Raw genomic sequence first — 15,919 nt, 5'->3', positions numbered from 1 at the left:
TCTTTTGCAAGTATATATTTAGTGATTAAATCACTTGGAAACTATGTATATTCGGAATCTTTCATAATAATAAATGAAACAGCTGTTTACTACTTCAGTGCTCTTATTATAATTAGAGCAACAATATAAGCTTTTTTGTCTCTACATTTTAATTTGATAATCAATTTACCCACCAATAAACTTATATTTGTAAATGAAGAGCTGCTGTCAGGATCAAAAACAAGCTACATTTTTTCCCAAAAGTGCTTATGTGTGGTAAGTCTGCCACACAGCGCTGGCCATGTTCCATGCATCCTGATCAGCTGTCTGCTGCTGGCAAAAGCAGGTGAAGTGGCACTTAAGCAAAGAAGCATTTTTCTTAAGAAGCCATGATCATCTTTTTTCAGTTTTCCTTTGCAAACAGTTCTACATGTGAGGAGATTAACAAAGAAATTTGCTAATCTTAATTTTCCATCTAAGAAGGAGTGCAGAAATGATTTACATGTGCAATGCCAGTTGACAGAAACTGATATGTAAAGAATTACTGATTGGATGGTCTTAATATAGGGAAAAAAAGAAGGGAAAAAAACAAATAAATGCAGAGAGAATGAAGGACAGGGTGGGAAGAAAGGCTGCATAACCAGAAGGTGGCTATGAGGACAAAAATTAGAAATCTAACACTGATAACCCATAGCACTGTCTCTTTGAGCAGAATTGGTACACTAAAGTTTAGAGGTGAGCTACTTGAACATATTCCCCATTAGAATACTACACAGTACAATTTTTTTTCCATCTCACCTAGTCTTAAGGACACACATGAGCTCCCAGTGCAGTGCTGTGGCAAAAAGGGGTAACGTGATCCTTGGGGTACCCGGATTGGCGGGTAGCGATAGATCTATCGGGGATCGATTTATTGTGTGTAGTGTAGACGCGATAAATCTATCTCCGATCACTCTCCCGTCGACTGCTGAACTCCAGCAGTGCGAGAGACGGAAGCAAAGTCAACAGGGGAGCCGCAGCTGTCAATCCAGCGCCACGAGGATGCAAAGTAAGTAATTTTAATTTGATCTAAGATACATCAACTTCAGCTACACTACTCTCATAGGTGAAGTTGCGTATCTTAAATGGATCCCTCCCCCCAGTGTAGACCAGGCCTTGGATGTATAAAAAGGGAAATAGTGAGTAGAAGGGAGTTGATTTTACCTTTGTCTATAGCAGGGGTCAGCAACCTTTCAGGAGTGGTGTGCTGAGTCTACATTTATTCACTCTAATTTAAGGTATCACATGCCAGTAATACATTTTAACGTTTTTAGAAGGTCTCTTTCTACAAAAGTCTATAATATATATATGTAAAGTAAATAAGGTTTTAAAAATGCTTAAGAAGCTTCATTTAAAATTAAATTAAAATCCAGAGCCCCCCAGACAGGACCCAGGCAGTGTGAGTGCCACTGAAAATCAGCTTGTGTGCTGCCTTGGCACGCGTGCCATAGGTTGCCTACCCTTGGTCTATAGCATTGGGGAGACAGATCATAGAATACTGCATACAGTTCTGGTGTCCATATTTTAAAAGGAGGTTAAAAAAATGAGGAGGATGCAGAAGAGAACCACAAAAATGATCTGAGGACTGGAATAAATGCCTTCTGTGGGAGACTTAAAGACATTAATCTGTTTAGTTTATCAAAAAGTATATTGAGAGGTGACTTGATTACAGTGGCTAAGTACCTTCTCAAGGAATATATACTGGGTAGTAAAGGTCTCTTTAGTGTAGGAGAGAAAGCATCATCTCTCTTATGTCTTCATATCAAGACTGGATGCCTTTCTGGAAGATTTGCTTTAGCAAAAATACAAGTTAGGATTTAATCAACAAGTTACTTGGCTCAATAAAAGGGGTAACTGGGTGAAATCTAAGGGCCTGTTATACACAGGTCAGACCAGATGATCTAATGGTCCTTTCTGGACTTAAACTCTACAAATCTATAAATGAGAAATGTAGGGAGAGGGCAACATTTAAAAAAATATTTCGGAGAACCCCAAATCCTCTTAGATATTTCCTTTTATACTGATGATCAAGTGCCTAGATACTGCAGTGATGGGAAAGTGAGAAGTGTTTAAGAGAGACATTTACTCCCACCTATTCAAAAAATTCTGAGATTACTTCAACCAACTCTTTTCTAAGGGTCAGTACCATACAAATTACAGAGTTTAGAGTGACTACGGTGATGGTGGGGGGTGATGGTTCACATGGCATTCTGCATTATAAACTATACAGAACAGAAAATAAAAACACATCTTCAATCTAACATTTATTTAATCAGAGGTTTTGTTTTCAATTGTAAATTACAATAACTAGTACTTGCCACATTTTGTTCAACTGAAGTATCATATCTAAGCATACACACATAGGAGAGTTTAAAACAATCACAGTACTTAGTGCAATTTGCAAAAAGGAGAAAAGATCTTGGACCCACTTGTTGGAAATAAATATCAAGTGACAAAAAATTTCAGCCATTTTAGAGTTTATCCATATCAAAGTTCACGCATGCGCCAGACTGTAAAGAATTAGAGCTCTTCCTTGTAATATCCAAGTTTTGCCAATGACATCTCTTTTCTCAGCTGCATAACTTCCCAAAACATCTGATCCGCTGTACAAAATAGAAAAAGTGTAGAAAAACTGAAACAAAATCTCCATCCTCATTTATTCATGGTTTTTAACTAAGATATGTAGGCTACCTCATTCAAACAATAGTCACCTTTAGAAACATTTTACAAAGTGGTATGATTTCAAAGCTAATTTCACCAATTTCAAAATCCCATCCTTCTATTTTGCGCAAAGGAACATGCAATGTTTTTCATGATTTTTTTTTAAAACATCCTTTCAATCGACAGAAGTCATCCCAGTCAGGAGTGGGCTTTCTATTCACTTTGTAACTGCAGATCTGAGAGACCTGGCAGCCTGAAAAAAAGGCATTTTAGAGCTCTTTTAAGTGACCTTTGGAATTCTGAGATGTAAAAAATGCAAGAATTTAAAATATTTAGTCCAGAGGCCTTGCCATTATGTGCAATACTAATGCATTAAGGAAACCTTGAATCCCCACATAAAGGGCTTAAAACTATTAACCCCTCTGGCATCCTTGATTGCTGGTGTGCCTATTGCCAGAAATGGTTTTCCTTCTGGGGAATCCTTATGAACAGTTTTAAAACAAAGTCTTATAGCAAGCTTGCTGACATCGCTGTACCCAACCAGACCATAAAAACATGGATGTTTGGCAGTCATACATGTATTTGTTGGTCACTTTACTGGATATTGTTTGCTGTGTTGGTCCCAGGATATGAGAGACACATGGGTGGAAGAGAGACACAAGCTTTCCAGCTACACAGAGCTGAAGAAGAGTTCTGTGTAGCTCAAAAGCTTGTCTCCCTCTTCCACCAACAGAAGTTGGTCCAATAGAAGATATCATCCTACCCACCTTATCTCTCTCACTTTACTGGATGTTGAAGTTTTCCATATGAAAATATCTTCACACTAAAAATGGCCTTTAAAATCAGAAATTTCCATTAAAATTGTGGGGATCCCCCCCCTTTTAAAAAACAAATTGTGGAACAAAAACTGCTTTTTTCAGTTTAATCAATTTCCATCTCTCCTATTTCTTCTGAAAGAGGGGATCTTTTTTTAGTGGCAAAATGGAAAAAAGGAAGGTGGAGAAACAGACGGGAAGAAGGAAAACCAACGTTTTTGGATAATTAAAAAGTGTTCCTTTTCAAAATGTGGGAATGAAAACTAAACTGTAACTTCCTCTCCCCTCCCAGACACACTTTTCCAATCAGTTCTAGTAACATCAAAAATGTACGATTTTACGTATGAAAAATGTTAGCAAATGAGAGTCTTTGTTCTGTGTTTGTATAGCCCCTAGCACAAGATGGTACAGTAAATGACTAGGGCTCCTACACACTACTGTAATACAATCATAATCATAATTAATTATATGGTTAAACAAAAGACAACAGACATACCACTGTTACATCATTTTCCTTAGGATCATAGTCCTGACTGTAAGTAAATATAAAGGTATTGCTCAAATTAAGACTAAAAACTAAGTAAAATGTTTTCCCCGTCGTCTTTCAGAAATTCTTGAAGAAATTTAAGATATAGCTCTGTCTAAAATAAAAGAAGATAGCACCAGTTCAAAGAAGCATATAGTACAGTATGTGGATGACCACCATAAAAGCCTATATTCCCCTTACTCATACTATAAATTATCTGAGAAAATATTTGCATAAAGCAACAGTTCCAATTTATATAAAAAAAAATTTTTCCTAAAAGTGTAATGTAGCTGAAACATCAAGCCAAAATACTGAGTTCAGAGAATTGTTGTTAAACATTAACAATTCAGGTAAACAGGAACATGTTTCCAATGTTATCTATTATAATCTTTCTCCTTCAAATAGTTTTCAGTCTTTTAATCTTCACAGTATTGTGGCAAGCATTATATCACAAACTGGGATAAATATAAGCTTTTTTGGGCAGAACAATATCCTCCTCTTAAATTCAATTGCTTTAAAATTAAGGCCAATTATTTTCCAAGTATACTTCCTGCAATTTCCTTAAATTATTATTACCAGAAACCTGTGACATATGCATTACATATATTTGCATTGAACCTGTTCAATACTTAGGCTATGTCTACACTACCACTTATGTCGGTATAACATATGTCATGAGGGGTGTGAATAAGTCACCCCATGTGACATAAGTTACACTGTGCTAAGCACCGGTGTAGAAAGTACTATGTAGATCTTCTACTGCCAGCATAACTACTGCCACTGATTGAGGGCGGATTAATTAAGTCAACGGGTGAGCTCTCTCCCATTGGCTTAGAATGGCTACACTAGAGAGCTTACAGCAACGCATTTGGCGGCCATATCGGCCTTCCACCCGCCGGTACAGGGCCACTCTTACAGCAACGCTGCTATAAGCTCTCTAGTGTAGCCATAGCCTCAGATTCATGTAAATTTACTAGGGCTGTTGATCAATCACCATTAACTCATGCGATTAACGCAAAAAAATGTATCACGATTTTAAAAATTAATCATGATTTATTGCAGTTTTAATCGCACTGTTAAACAATAGAATGCCAATTGAAATTTATTACTTTTTTGGATGTTTTTCTATATTTTCATATATATTATAGTCTGTGTTGTCATTGAAATCAAAGTGCATTTTTTTTATTACAAATATTTGCACTGTTAAAATTATAAACAAAAGAAATCGTATTTTTCAATTCACCTCATACAAGTACTGTAGTGCAATCACTTTGTCGTGAAAAAGACAGTTTCCTGTTCCGTAACTGGGGTTCTTTGAGATGTGTTGCTCAGATATATTCCACAGTAGGTGTGCGTGCTCACCACATGCACCGGTGCCGGAAGTTTTTCCCTTAGCAGTACCCGTAGGGGGGGAAAAAACTGCTGCGACCCCTGGAGTGGCACCTCTATATCGCGCTATAAGGGGAGCTGCGCACGCACTCCCCCCCCCCCCCCCGTTCCTTCTTGCCAGACAACTCCGACACAGGGGAAGGAGGGCGGAATGTGGAATACACCTGAGCAACACATCTCAAAGAACGCCAGTTATGGAACAGGTAACTGTCCTTTCTTCTTCGAGTGATTGCTCATATGTATTCCACAGTAGGTGACTCCAAGCTATATCTGATGGAGGTGGGTAGGAGTTTCCGGGACGCAGTACCGCCCTACCAAACCTGGTGTCATCCCGAGCCTGAGAGATGATCGCATAATACGAAGAAAAAGTGTGGACAGAGGACCACGTGGCAGCTCTGCATATGTCCTGGATAGGGATGTGAGCTACATAGATGGCCGACGAGGCCTGAGCTCTCATAGAATGACCCTTAACGATAGGTGGCAGGGGAACCCCTGCCAGGTCATAACACATGCGTATGCGCGAGGTGATCAAGCGGGAAAGGCATTGGGTGGAAATCGGTTGTCCCCTCATCCGTTCGGCCGACGCAACAAACAGTTGCGAGGATTTCCGGAATGGTCTGGTTCGGTCCAAGTAAAAAGCCAGCACCCTATGCACATCTAGCGTGTGTAGGCGGCGTTCCTCATTGGAGGAATGGGGCTTAGGACAGAGTACCGGTAGGAAAATGTCCTGATCCATATGGAAGGCAGAGACCACCTTCAGGAGAAAAGCGGGGTGTGGGCGAAGCTGGACCGTATCCTTGTGGAAGACTGTATACGGGGTTTCCGAGGTCAAGGCCCTAAGCTCTGAGGCACGTCAGGCTGATGTGACAGCAACAAGGAATGCTACCTTCCATGACAGGTGAGACCAGGAACACGTGGCCAAGGGTTCAAAGGGAGGACCCATGAGGCAGGATAACACTAAGTTTAGATCCCATTGCGGCACGGGGGGCCTAGCATACATGAATGAATGATCCAGGCCCTTAAGAAAGTGGGAGGTCATACTGTGGGAAAAAAACCAGAGTGGCCCTGTACCGGCGGGTGGAAGGCCGATATGGCCGCCAAATGCACCCTGACGGAGGCGGGAGCTAGCCCTTGGGTCCTAAGGGACAGGAGGTAATCGAGAATGAGTTGGAGCAATGCGGACGATGGGGAAGTTCCCCACTCCCCCGCCCACCTAGAGAACCTAGACCATTTGGCCAGGTACGTCCGTCATGTGGACGGCTTTCTGCTTTCCAACAGAACTCGTTTGACATTCTCTGAACACCTCCCCTCCTCCTCATCTAACCACGGAGCAAGCTCTCAGATGAAGCGCGGCCAGGCTGGGATGGAGGAGCCATCCCCCTTCCTGGGAGAGGAGATCCGGGCGAAGCAGCAGCCTCTTCGGGGGAGCCGCTAGGAGTTGCAGGAGGGTCCCGTAGCAGTGTTGACGGGACCAATCTGGGGCTATGAGGATGACCCGCGTCCTGTCTGCTTTTACTTTTTGCAGGACTTTGCCTATTAGGGGGAAAGGTGAGAAGGCATAGAAAAGTTGTCCCAACCACTGAAGGAGGAAAGCGTCCGAGATTGCCCCCCTTCCCACCCCTCCCCTGGAAGAGAACTGGGGGTAGCGTCGGTTCTGGTCGGTTGCAAAGAGGTCGACCCAGAGAACTCCCCACTCCCGGAAGAGCTGTAGAACGACCTCCCAGTGGAGTGACCACTCGTACTGGTGGGAAAAAACCCTGATGAGGTGATTGGCTCACACATTGCGGATGCCGGGTGGAAGGCTCACAGGGAGATATAGTGGGCTATACAGAACTCCCACAAGCTCAGGGCTTCCAGGCATAGGGCCGAGGAGCGTGTTCCTCCCTGCCTGTTGATGTAATACATCGCAGTTTTATTGTCCGTGACCACCTTCCCGCGAAGGTGCCCACTGAAAACTACGCACACCAACTGTATTGCCCTGAGCTCCCTTGGAAGGGCTTGGTGATTGGCCACCCTGAGCTGGAAACTCACCAAGGAATAAACCTTCCTGCCAAGCATGTCCAGTCTCCTGGCATCTTTGTCCTTAGGGGTGGGCGTGGCCTGACCATGATGTTCCCAGTGGTTTACTGACTCTACCACCAGGGAGTTAGGTGCCGGGTGGGAGTACAGGTATTCGTGACCCTTAGCTGGCACGAAGTATTTCCTCTCCGCTTTCTTGGAGATGGGAGCCAAGGAAGCTGGGGTTTGCCACAGGGTAGTTGAAATATTGGCTACCCCTTGGTGGAGAGGTAGGGCCACATGGCCTGGTGCCGAGAATGACAGTACATTAAAAAGAGAGTTAGATGGCTGCTCCATCTCCTCAGCCTGGAGCTGGAAACTGGACACCACCCGCTTGAGGAGCTCTTGGTAAGCCTTGAAGTCCTCTTGTGGGACAGGCGGCAGTGCCACTATGGCATCCTCCGGCACCAGTGAAGGGACCGGCACAGAGCCTAGGGTGTCGGACGGTACCGGTGGGTCGATCCCCAGGTCAGAGTCCGGGCACAGTGCCGTCAGTTTGGGACCTGTTTTCTCCCTCTGTCGTGGAGGGGAGGCCGAAGGAGCCTGAGACGCTCGGGCCACCGAGTGGGGTCTCACCTGGATGGGGATCTGCAGCCACAGTGACCATTGACACCACTGCTCTTGCTACGGTGTCCCGTGCCACTGACCAACTTGGGTGCCGGGTGGTGCAGTTTGCTCTCGCTGAGCCGCACGACATGGAGACAGGCGGATGGGTGCCGATGCGGAGGTTGCCGACAACCTCACGATACCGTAGGAGCGACGGTGTCCGCAACGGTGCCGTCCATGTGACCTGGACCTTGAGGACGAAGATCGGAACCCGTCCGAGGTGCTGCTCCTGTACTCGCCCCGGTGGCCAGAGCTATGATGCTTCGGTGCCAGTGAATCACAAGAGGAGTCCCGTGTGTGATGTCTGGTAGAGTGGGAACTCGAGTCGGAGCATCTATGTAGGTGGCATCAGGATTGGCTTCAGTAGCTTTGACAAGAGGAGAAGCGTTGGCGCCGCTTATCCCAGTGCCTGTGTCCCCTGTTGCGGGGCATAGAGGAGCCCCGAGGCTCCCCCATGGGCAGCGAGCCAGTCAGCCTAAGTGGGGTAGAGGGCTGGCGTGAGGTGCGGGAAGACTGCATCAAGCGAGGCGGCGAACAGTCCTCAGAGCGGGGACTGTGCCGCGTCGGGGAGAGTTGTTGCACTTCCAGTGGCGGCTTCCCTTGAGACCAGGGTCCTGTCTCAGGCAGTGCCCCGGGTACCAGGAGGGTTAAAATGTCACGCGCGGCCTCTGGTGTCGACGGCATCCTCTCCGCAGGGAAGGCACGCGCAGACAGGACCGCGCTGCTCCGCTCAATGCGAGTCGGGGGCTTGAGTCTGGCCTCACCCCTATCTTTCTCTCAGCGCCACCGAGTCTTCTCTTGTTTCTTAGAAGGGCGGCAGAGCCGGCTAGTGGAGGGGACTTTGCTCCATACCGAAGATGCAGTGCCGGGTGCCGAATCCGTTCGGCGTGCCGGTGCCAGCGCTGATTCAATTAGGAGAGCGTGAAGTCTAATGTCCCTCTCCTTCTTAGTCCGTGGTTTGAAAGATCTACAGATCCTACAGCGCTCACTTACGTGGGTCTTGCCCAAGCAGCAGAGACACTGCGTGTGCAGATCACTTCTTGGCATAGAACTGCGACAGGAGTCGCATGACTGAAGCCCGGGGCATGCCCTGAGCCCAGATGACTAACAGGAGAAACTATTTAACTATTGAAGAACTGTACTACTAAGGCTAACTAGAGAAGCTGCAGCAACGCTGGAGCACGAAGTTCTGACTATCTTCACTGGCAGCAAGAAAGAACTGAGGATGGGGGGAGTGCGCAGCTCCCCTTATAGCACGATATAGAGGCGCCACTCCAGGGGTCACAGCGGTGCTCCCCCCCTACGGGTACTGCTAAGGAAAAAACTTCCGGCACTGGTGCACATGGCGAGCACGCACACCTACTGTGGAATACACATGAGCAATCACTTGAAGAAGTGGTGCAACTTACAAATGTAGATTTTTTTTTTGTTACATAACTGCACTCAAAAACAAAACAATGTAAAACTTCAGAGCCTACAAGTCCACTCAGTCTTACTTTTTGTTCAGCCAATTGCTAAGACAAATAAGTTTGTTTACATTTGCAGGAGATAATGCTGCCCTCTTCTTATTTACAATGTTACCAGAAAGTGAGAAGAGACATTTGCATGGCACTTTTGTAGCTGGCATTGCAAGGTATTTACATGCCAGATATGCTAAACATTTGTATGTCCCTTCATGCTTCGTCCACCACTCCAGAGGACATGCCTCCATGCTGATGACACTCGTTAAAAAAATGCATTAAATTTGTGACTGAACTCCTTGAGGGAGAATTGTACGTCTCCTGCTCTGTTTTACCCGCATTCTGCCATATATTTCATGTTATAGCAGTCTCGTATGATGACCCAGCACATGTTGTTCATTTTAAGAACACTTTCACTGCAGAGTTCACAAAACGCAAAGAAGGTAACAATGTGATATTTCTAAAGATAGCTACAGTACTCAACCCAAGGTTTAAGAAAATAAAATCCCTTCCAAAATCTGAGGGATGAGGTGTGGAGCATGCTTTCATAAGTCTTAAAAGAGCAACAGTCTGATGCGGAAACTACAGAACCTGAACCACCAAAAAAGAAAATCAACCTTCTGCTGGTGGCATCTGACTAAGATAATGAAAATGACCATGTGTCTGTCCACGCTGCTTTGGATTGTTATTGAGCAGAACCCGTCATCAGCATGGACACATGCCCCCAAGAATGGTGGTTGAATCTTTAGCGTATCTGGCACGTAAATATCTTGCAACGCCGGCTACAACAGTGCCACAAGAACACCTGTTCTCACTTTCAGGTCACATTGTAAACAAGAAGTGACAACTTACACATCCAACACATTGCTGCCAATATACTGAAGTGGCAATCAACATTACTGACGTTCTAGAGATAAGAATGGAAACAAGCAATTATGGGAATTTCTTGAAAAGCATCTATATTATTAGCTATGAACATTTAGCAGCTGAAGCACAAGGCAAAGTTTACTCTGATAAAGAAAATTAATTTATTGTGAAGGTTGTGGGAGTTGCCTGTAATATTTTAAGATTATTATACATTCCATATATGGATTTGATTGTTATTGTGTTTGCTATATGATTACTAAGGATTAATTTAGGTATGGGTTAGTTTGTACCTAGACAGGAAAGCAGACAAACATTTCTGATATTTTAAAAAGACAAAGCAGGTGTCAATTCCTCTCAAGTTTTACCTCCACCATGCTGGGATCAGCAGTCTGGCTGGTGGGGAAGGTTTCAGCTTGAAACCTCTGGGAGACTCCAAGTGAGAAAGAGAAACAAAGAACTTGGGAGTGATTACAAATCTTGAGGCCCTGAAGTTCAGGAGAAAGGGAGACAAGAGACTGCAGGGGTGCAGAGCAGTGATGCGGGTGTCTGAAGCTAGGCCTACTTAGGTTTTAGATAACACAGATGCATGCAGACTGGTCCTGAAAACCCTTTTTCTTGTTATGCCTCATTCCTGCTGTTAAGATTAAACAGTACTTTGTTTTGAACAGGCTGTTTTGTGTATTTTCACACTAGTCATTGCTAGTGTGAAAAGGAAGATCACTAGGGCTCAAATCCACTCAGGCTGCTGAGGAACCACAACTGATACTGTGCCCCAGGAATAAGTCTGAAGGTAGGAGAATTGCAGGATTCCACCCTGAGAGTGGGGAAGGCAAGAGACCTATCTCGTGAAGGGGTCCACTCAGAGACGGGGGGGAGGGGGTAAGAGGTGCAGACAGTCCTGAACCATGACAATATTATTTTACTTTATTTAAAAAAAGTCATTTGCATCAAACATTTTAGCAAAACTTAACAGCGAGGGCAAATTTTTAAGTGAGGATAATCAATCATTGGAACTTACTAAGGGATATAGTACACTCTTCATCACCAGATGTGTTTAAATAAAGTCTGTGTGTCTTTCTAAGGCTGTGGTCCCCATACTTTTTTTGTCTGCGCCCCTCCCAACTTGGTCTCCGCACTCCCGGGAGCCATGGTCGGGCACCAGGGCCGGGAACAGGGCCAGCAATGCTGCCGGGGCCTTCGCCGGGAGTGGGGCCACGGTTGGAGCCGGCGGCCGAGAACAGGCCCACAGGCAGGGCTGGGAGCTGGTTGCCATGGCTGGGGCTGGAAGCAGAGTGGGGTTGGTTGTAGCTCCCCTCCCCACCCCGTTGAGGCTGGCCCAGGCCCCACAACACACCCCTAAACGTTCCTCCACATCCCCATAGAGGGGCGTGCCACACAGTTCGGGGGCCACTGTTGTAAGGGATATGCTCTAATTCAAATTATTGGTCTGGAGGCAAGCATCACTGGATGATATTTTGTGACACCTATGCTATGCAAGTCAGATTAGATAATCATAACTGTCCCTCCTGACTTAAAAAAAAAAAAAAGAAACCATGAAACTTTGCAAGATTAGTGCACTTAAAAAATGAAGCTCAAAGCCTATTCCAAACAAGCAGTAAGTTTGCAAAATGTGTCTCTAAAATTTTACAAATCTAAACTGTGGGCTGCAGTGTCTTCATAGCCAGTTCAATGTATCCATTTTACTTGAACTGAATAATTCAGATGAGCAGCTTTCCTAATTACTAACCTAGATAGGAGATTGGATGGAGAGCTAGCTGTCCAAAACTCAGTCCAGACAAGAATGAAGTTGGCAGTTCGGGGAAAACAGCCTGAGGAAATGGCAGCAATATCATCGGTTCCCTTTACTGGAGAATTCACCCATTGTTTATCATTCACATTGTAAACTGGGGGTCTAAGCAGACTGCTTCATGATGTTCTGATAGCAGTGGCTAAAAGCATATTTTCTATCTGCATTTGACTAAGAGATTGCAATCTTCTTCTCTTGCATATTTTTACACCCTAAGCTCAGAACAACCATTGTTCATGTAAATACTGTATGAGAACACCTAAATGTAATGACTAGTATACAGGTACCAGCACAGGACCTTTCTGTAATATGTCACCATTGCTGTTAATAAGTGAGTATTTGGTATGTTTTAGACACAGATGCATCGTGGGGGAATAGCTTGGTGGTTTGAGCACTGGCCTGCTAAACCCAGGGTTGTGAGTTCAATCCTTGAGGGGGCCACTTAAGGATCTGGGGCAAAAATCAGTACTTGGTCCTGCTAGTGAAGGCAGGGGGCTGGACTCGACTCAATGACCTTTCAAGGTCCCTTCCAGTTCTAGGAGACTGGTATATCTCCAATTTTAGCTCCAGAGGGATAGCTCAGTGGTTTGAGCATTGGCCTGCTAAACCCAGGGTTATGAGCTCAATCCTTGAGGGGGCCATTTAGGGATTTGGGGATTGGTCCTGCTTTGAGCAGGGGGTTGGACTAGATGATCTCTTGAGGTCCCTTCCAACCCTAATAATAATCTATGATTTAATTGGATATTTACATCTGTACCAAACTACAGTTCTTCACTTACCATCCTGCTGCTTTACAAGTCCCTGTTGGATATACCGAATGTATGTAAAAAAGTTACACACAGAAGTGATCTAAACAAATGGAAAATAAAAGGTTATTCTCATGTATTACATATTTGTATGGAAACACAACGTGAGCTCAAAATGAAATCAAGATAAAGGTAGATACTTACTCTGTATCGGCAAAAAGGAGAAATATAGTAATAGCTGCTTGAGTCCCCTAACTTGATTCTATGCTTGCATGATTTACTTTGTCCACTGAGTGCACATTTCCTGTAAAATATAAAATTTGCTTATTTTGCTTTAACTGGCATTTTGGAAACTCGACTGCTTGCAAGTTTTAGGACATAAGATGCTATTTTAGTTGTTTTAAACAAAAATATGCAGTAACAGCTGCATAAGTTCCCCTTCTAGCCTCTTGATTTGTAGTTTGCAATTACTATTCTAGGTTGTCAACTATTATGGTTTACAATGACTATTCTGTTTTTACATTCACGCCCCATTAAATTTTACTAATTTTAACTTCAAGACCCTTAAGGCAGAAGCTGAGCAAACTTGATCATTCTTAGCCATATATTCCCTCATTCACTACATTTCAAGTTGGCCGACTATAACTTGAAACAATGAGTTAAGGATTTGTCCAATAGAGTGCTTCATCTGTGGAATATGCTATCATATTTTGAATTGTCACTTATTTAAAAATCAGTTAAAGAATTGTGCTTATTACATTTATTTGTCCTAAAGCACTGATCTTTTATGTTGTTACACTGCTCAAACCTGAAACATTTGTGTAAGATGTATTTTTTTGCTTTTATGCTGAAGTTTATATTGCACTTTGTATTCAAGGTACTATAAAAATCCTGAATAGAGGGACTGAAGTGAAAGCCTGACAATAATGTTTTGGGCTGCCCTATAGAGAACTAGGATTAAATGACCAGGTCCATTCCCCCTCCCCCGCCCACTGTTTGTGTGTATCTGAATATAAGCATGCTGACAGATAACACACATTGAGTCCCAGGGGAAGGGTCATGTTAGCCAATGGTGATCCAGCTAAACAATTAAGGGAAGGCACTAAGTTTAAAGGGAGTTTCACCTACATTCCTTAGCAGCAGAAAAGGGGGTATTTACAATTTGGAATAATTCATCTTCAGCTTTATCTGATGGAAAAAACTGTTATTACAATAAAAGCTTGATTTTTTATATTATTTATATATAAACTAGAAAAAAGGTTTTAGGTTTTTCTGTAGCATCTACCAGCATAGTAACTGCACATCTCACAGGTAAGTTAGGTTCCTATGGCAAGGTGAGTAGTGGACTTGAGAAGTTTTTTGCTCTTCTCCTTTCCATTCTACATTATCCAAAATCAGGAAGTAGAAGAACCACACTCTTTTAAAAAATGAAACAAAACCAACTAAAAGCATAATAGCTAAAATATTCTGTTGTGTTTATCTAAAAAGTATACATTCAGTGTTCAACAGACTAGCTGATCTCAATTTTGGCAAAGCTTTTGGGGAGAGGAGGAAAGATTTCAAAAGCTAGAAAATTTCTCTTGTTATGTTCTTATGGTTATACAAGTCCTTTTAATATGCTAAAAATAATTTAGAATCTCAAACCAATGCTTTAGAACAAAGATAAACCACTGTGACATATATTCCATTGATGGAAATAGGAGATAGCCTGTGATGGTGATAAAACACATCAAGTCACATAACAGAGAAGAGTATTCACTACAATTCATTTAAAACTAATAAACAGAGCCCTAACAAATTAACGGTTATGAAAAATGCATCAGACTGTGAAATCTGGTCTTTTCTCTGCTTTTACCCTATACTACACAGATTTCATGGGGGAGACCAGTGTTTCTGAAATTGGGGTTCCTAACCCAAAAGGGAGTTGCAGGGGGGAGTCATGGTGTTCACGTTCACAGGCACTTGCAATTTAACTTATTGCATGTAATAATTTACCTATTTGATTTTAGATCAAACACTCTTCAGGAAAGAGATCTTGTGGGGGTTTATTTTTGTTTAAGTGTAGATGGTGCTTTAGAACACAAAAGAGCAGCAGAGAAAACTGAAGCCTTAAGTCAAGCACTGGATCATTTTAATGAATTAAATATTACTCTTCCTTATGTGTCTTACTTAAGTGAAGTACCAAAAGATTCTTAAATTCCTCTTATAGGCTTTTCCTGCAGTGTTATTCTGCTTGTGTTTTACATGTGTGATTATTATTACCATCACCATAGTACCTAGGAAACTTAATAATGGACCAGGACACCGTTACGTTAGGTGTTGTACAAACAGAACAAAGAGATGGTCCCTGTCCTCATTTATTTTCCCCTAACAAAGATCAGCATAGCATTCTAATATTCCAGATGCAGAGGCCATAAACAAAAGGTTAAGATAATCCAATTTACTAGGGCTCATGTAACAGTTACAACAGTTCCATCAAACACAACAACCATTCAAATGCTAGATGAAAAATATTGTGCCTCTCATATGACTAAAGTATTTGGTTTAACATACTTTGGTCCCCCACATTCAACTGCAGAAGCTTTCACAAATCGAACAGGCTGCAGGCCAACTGGTTCAATGCTCAGGGTGTTGTTTTCAACAGCCTCCAGAACAGCTGAAGCCAACTACAAAAGGATAGCAAAGAAACTAATTAGAAGTAGTTTGGCAATATCCAAGTAATATGAGGTTTAGATGTATATAAATATAATTTAATCAAAGCAAAGTCTAAACTTGCAAATTCACCTACGCAGATAGGTAAACTGAATGACAGATGGGTTAAGAATTTGCCCTGTACGTCAATGTAAATAAAACCAAAAGGTCCTAACTCCTAGGCTCCTTTCCAAATAACCCTGAACTCCAAGCTGTGAGGTAACTGCATTTAGAACAAAAACAGAAGGTCTAGTTTGTTTTCTTTTCAAGCATTG

The 15,919-nt window shown here is 43.0% G+C and overlaps 1 protein-coding gene across 5 annotated transcripts in view; it reads right to left on the bottom strand.

Moving 5' to 3' along the window:
• Nucleotides 1-2,269: 2,269 nt before the first annotated feature.
• LOC123345002 (RAB3A interacting protein) overlaps nucleotides 2,270-15,919 on the bottom strand; it is a 50,196-nt gene continuing 36,546 nt past the window's right edge. For 3 of the 5 annotated variants that reach the window (XM_044981507.1, XM_044981526.1, XM_044981542.1), the window contains 5 exons: nucleotides 15,507-15,619; nucleotides 13,158-13,257; nucleotides 12,987-13,056; nucleotides 12,148-12,229; nucleotides 2,270-2,621 (listed from right to left, as the gene is read on the bottom strand). In XM_044981507.1, coding sequence (XP_044837442.1) covers nucleotides 2,513-2,621; nucleotides 12,148-12,229; nucleotides 12,987-13,056; nucleotides 13,158-13,257; nucleotides 15,507-15,619 — 474 coding nt within the window. In that variant the 3' untranslated portion in view covers nucleotides 2,270-2,512. Of the gene's footprint in view, nucleotides 2,622-3,446; nucleotides 3,514-12,147; nucleotides 12,230-12,986; nucleotides 13,057-13,157; nucleotides 13,258-15,506; nucleotides 15,620-15,919 lie in introns of all 5 variants that reach the window. The other 2 variants (XR_006572691.1, XM_044981515.1) reach the window with 2 other exon arrangements.

This window comes from Mauremys mutica, chromosome 1, assembly GCF_020497125.1.
Source record: "Mauremys mutica isolate MM-2020 ecotype Southern chromosome 1, ASM2049712v1, whole genome shotgun sequence".
NCBI classification, from domain to species: Eukaryota; Metazoa; Chordata; order Testudines; family Geoemydidae; genus Mauremys; species Mauremys mutica.
The sequence above is the reverse complement of the archived record's forward strand: the minus strand, read 5'-3'. Positions and strand labels throughout refer to the sequence as shown.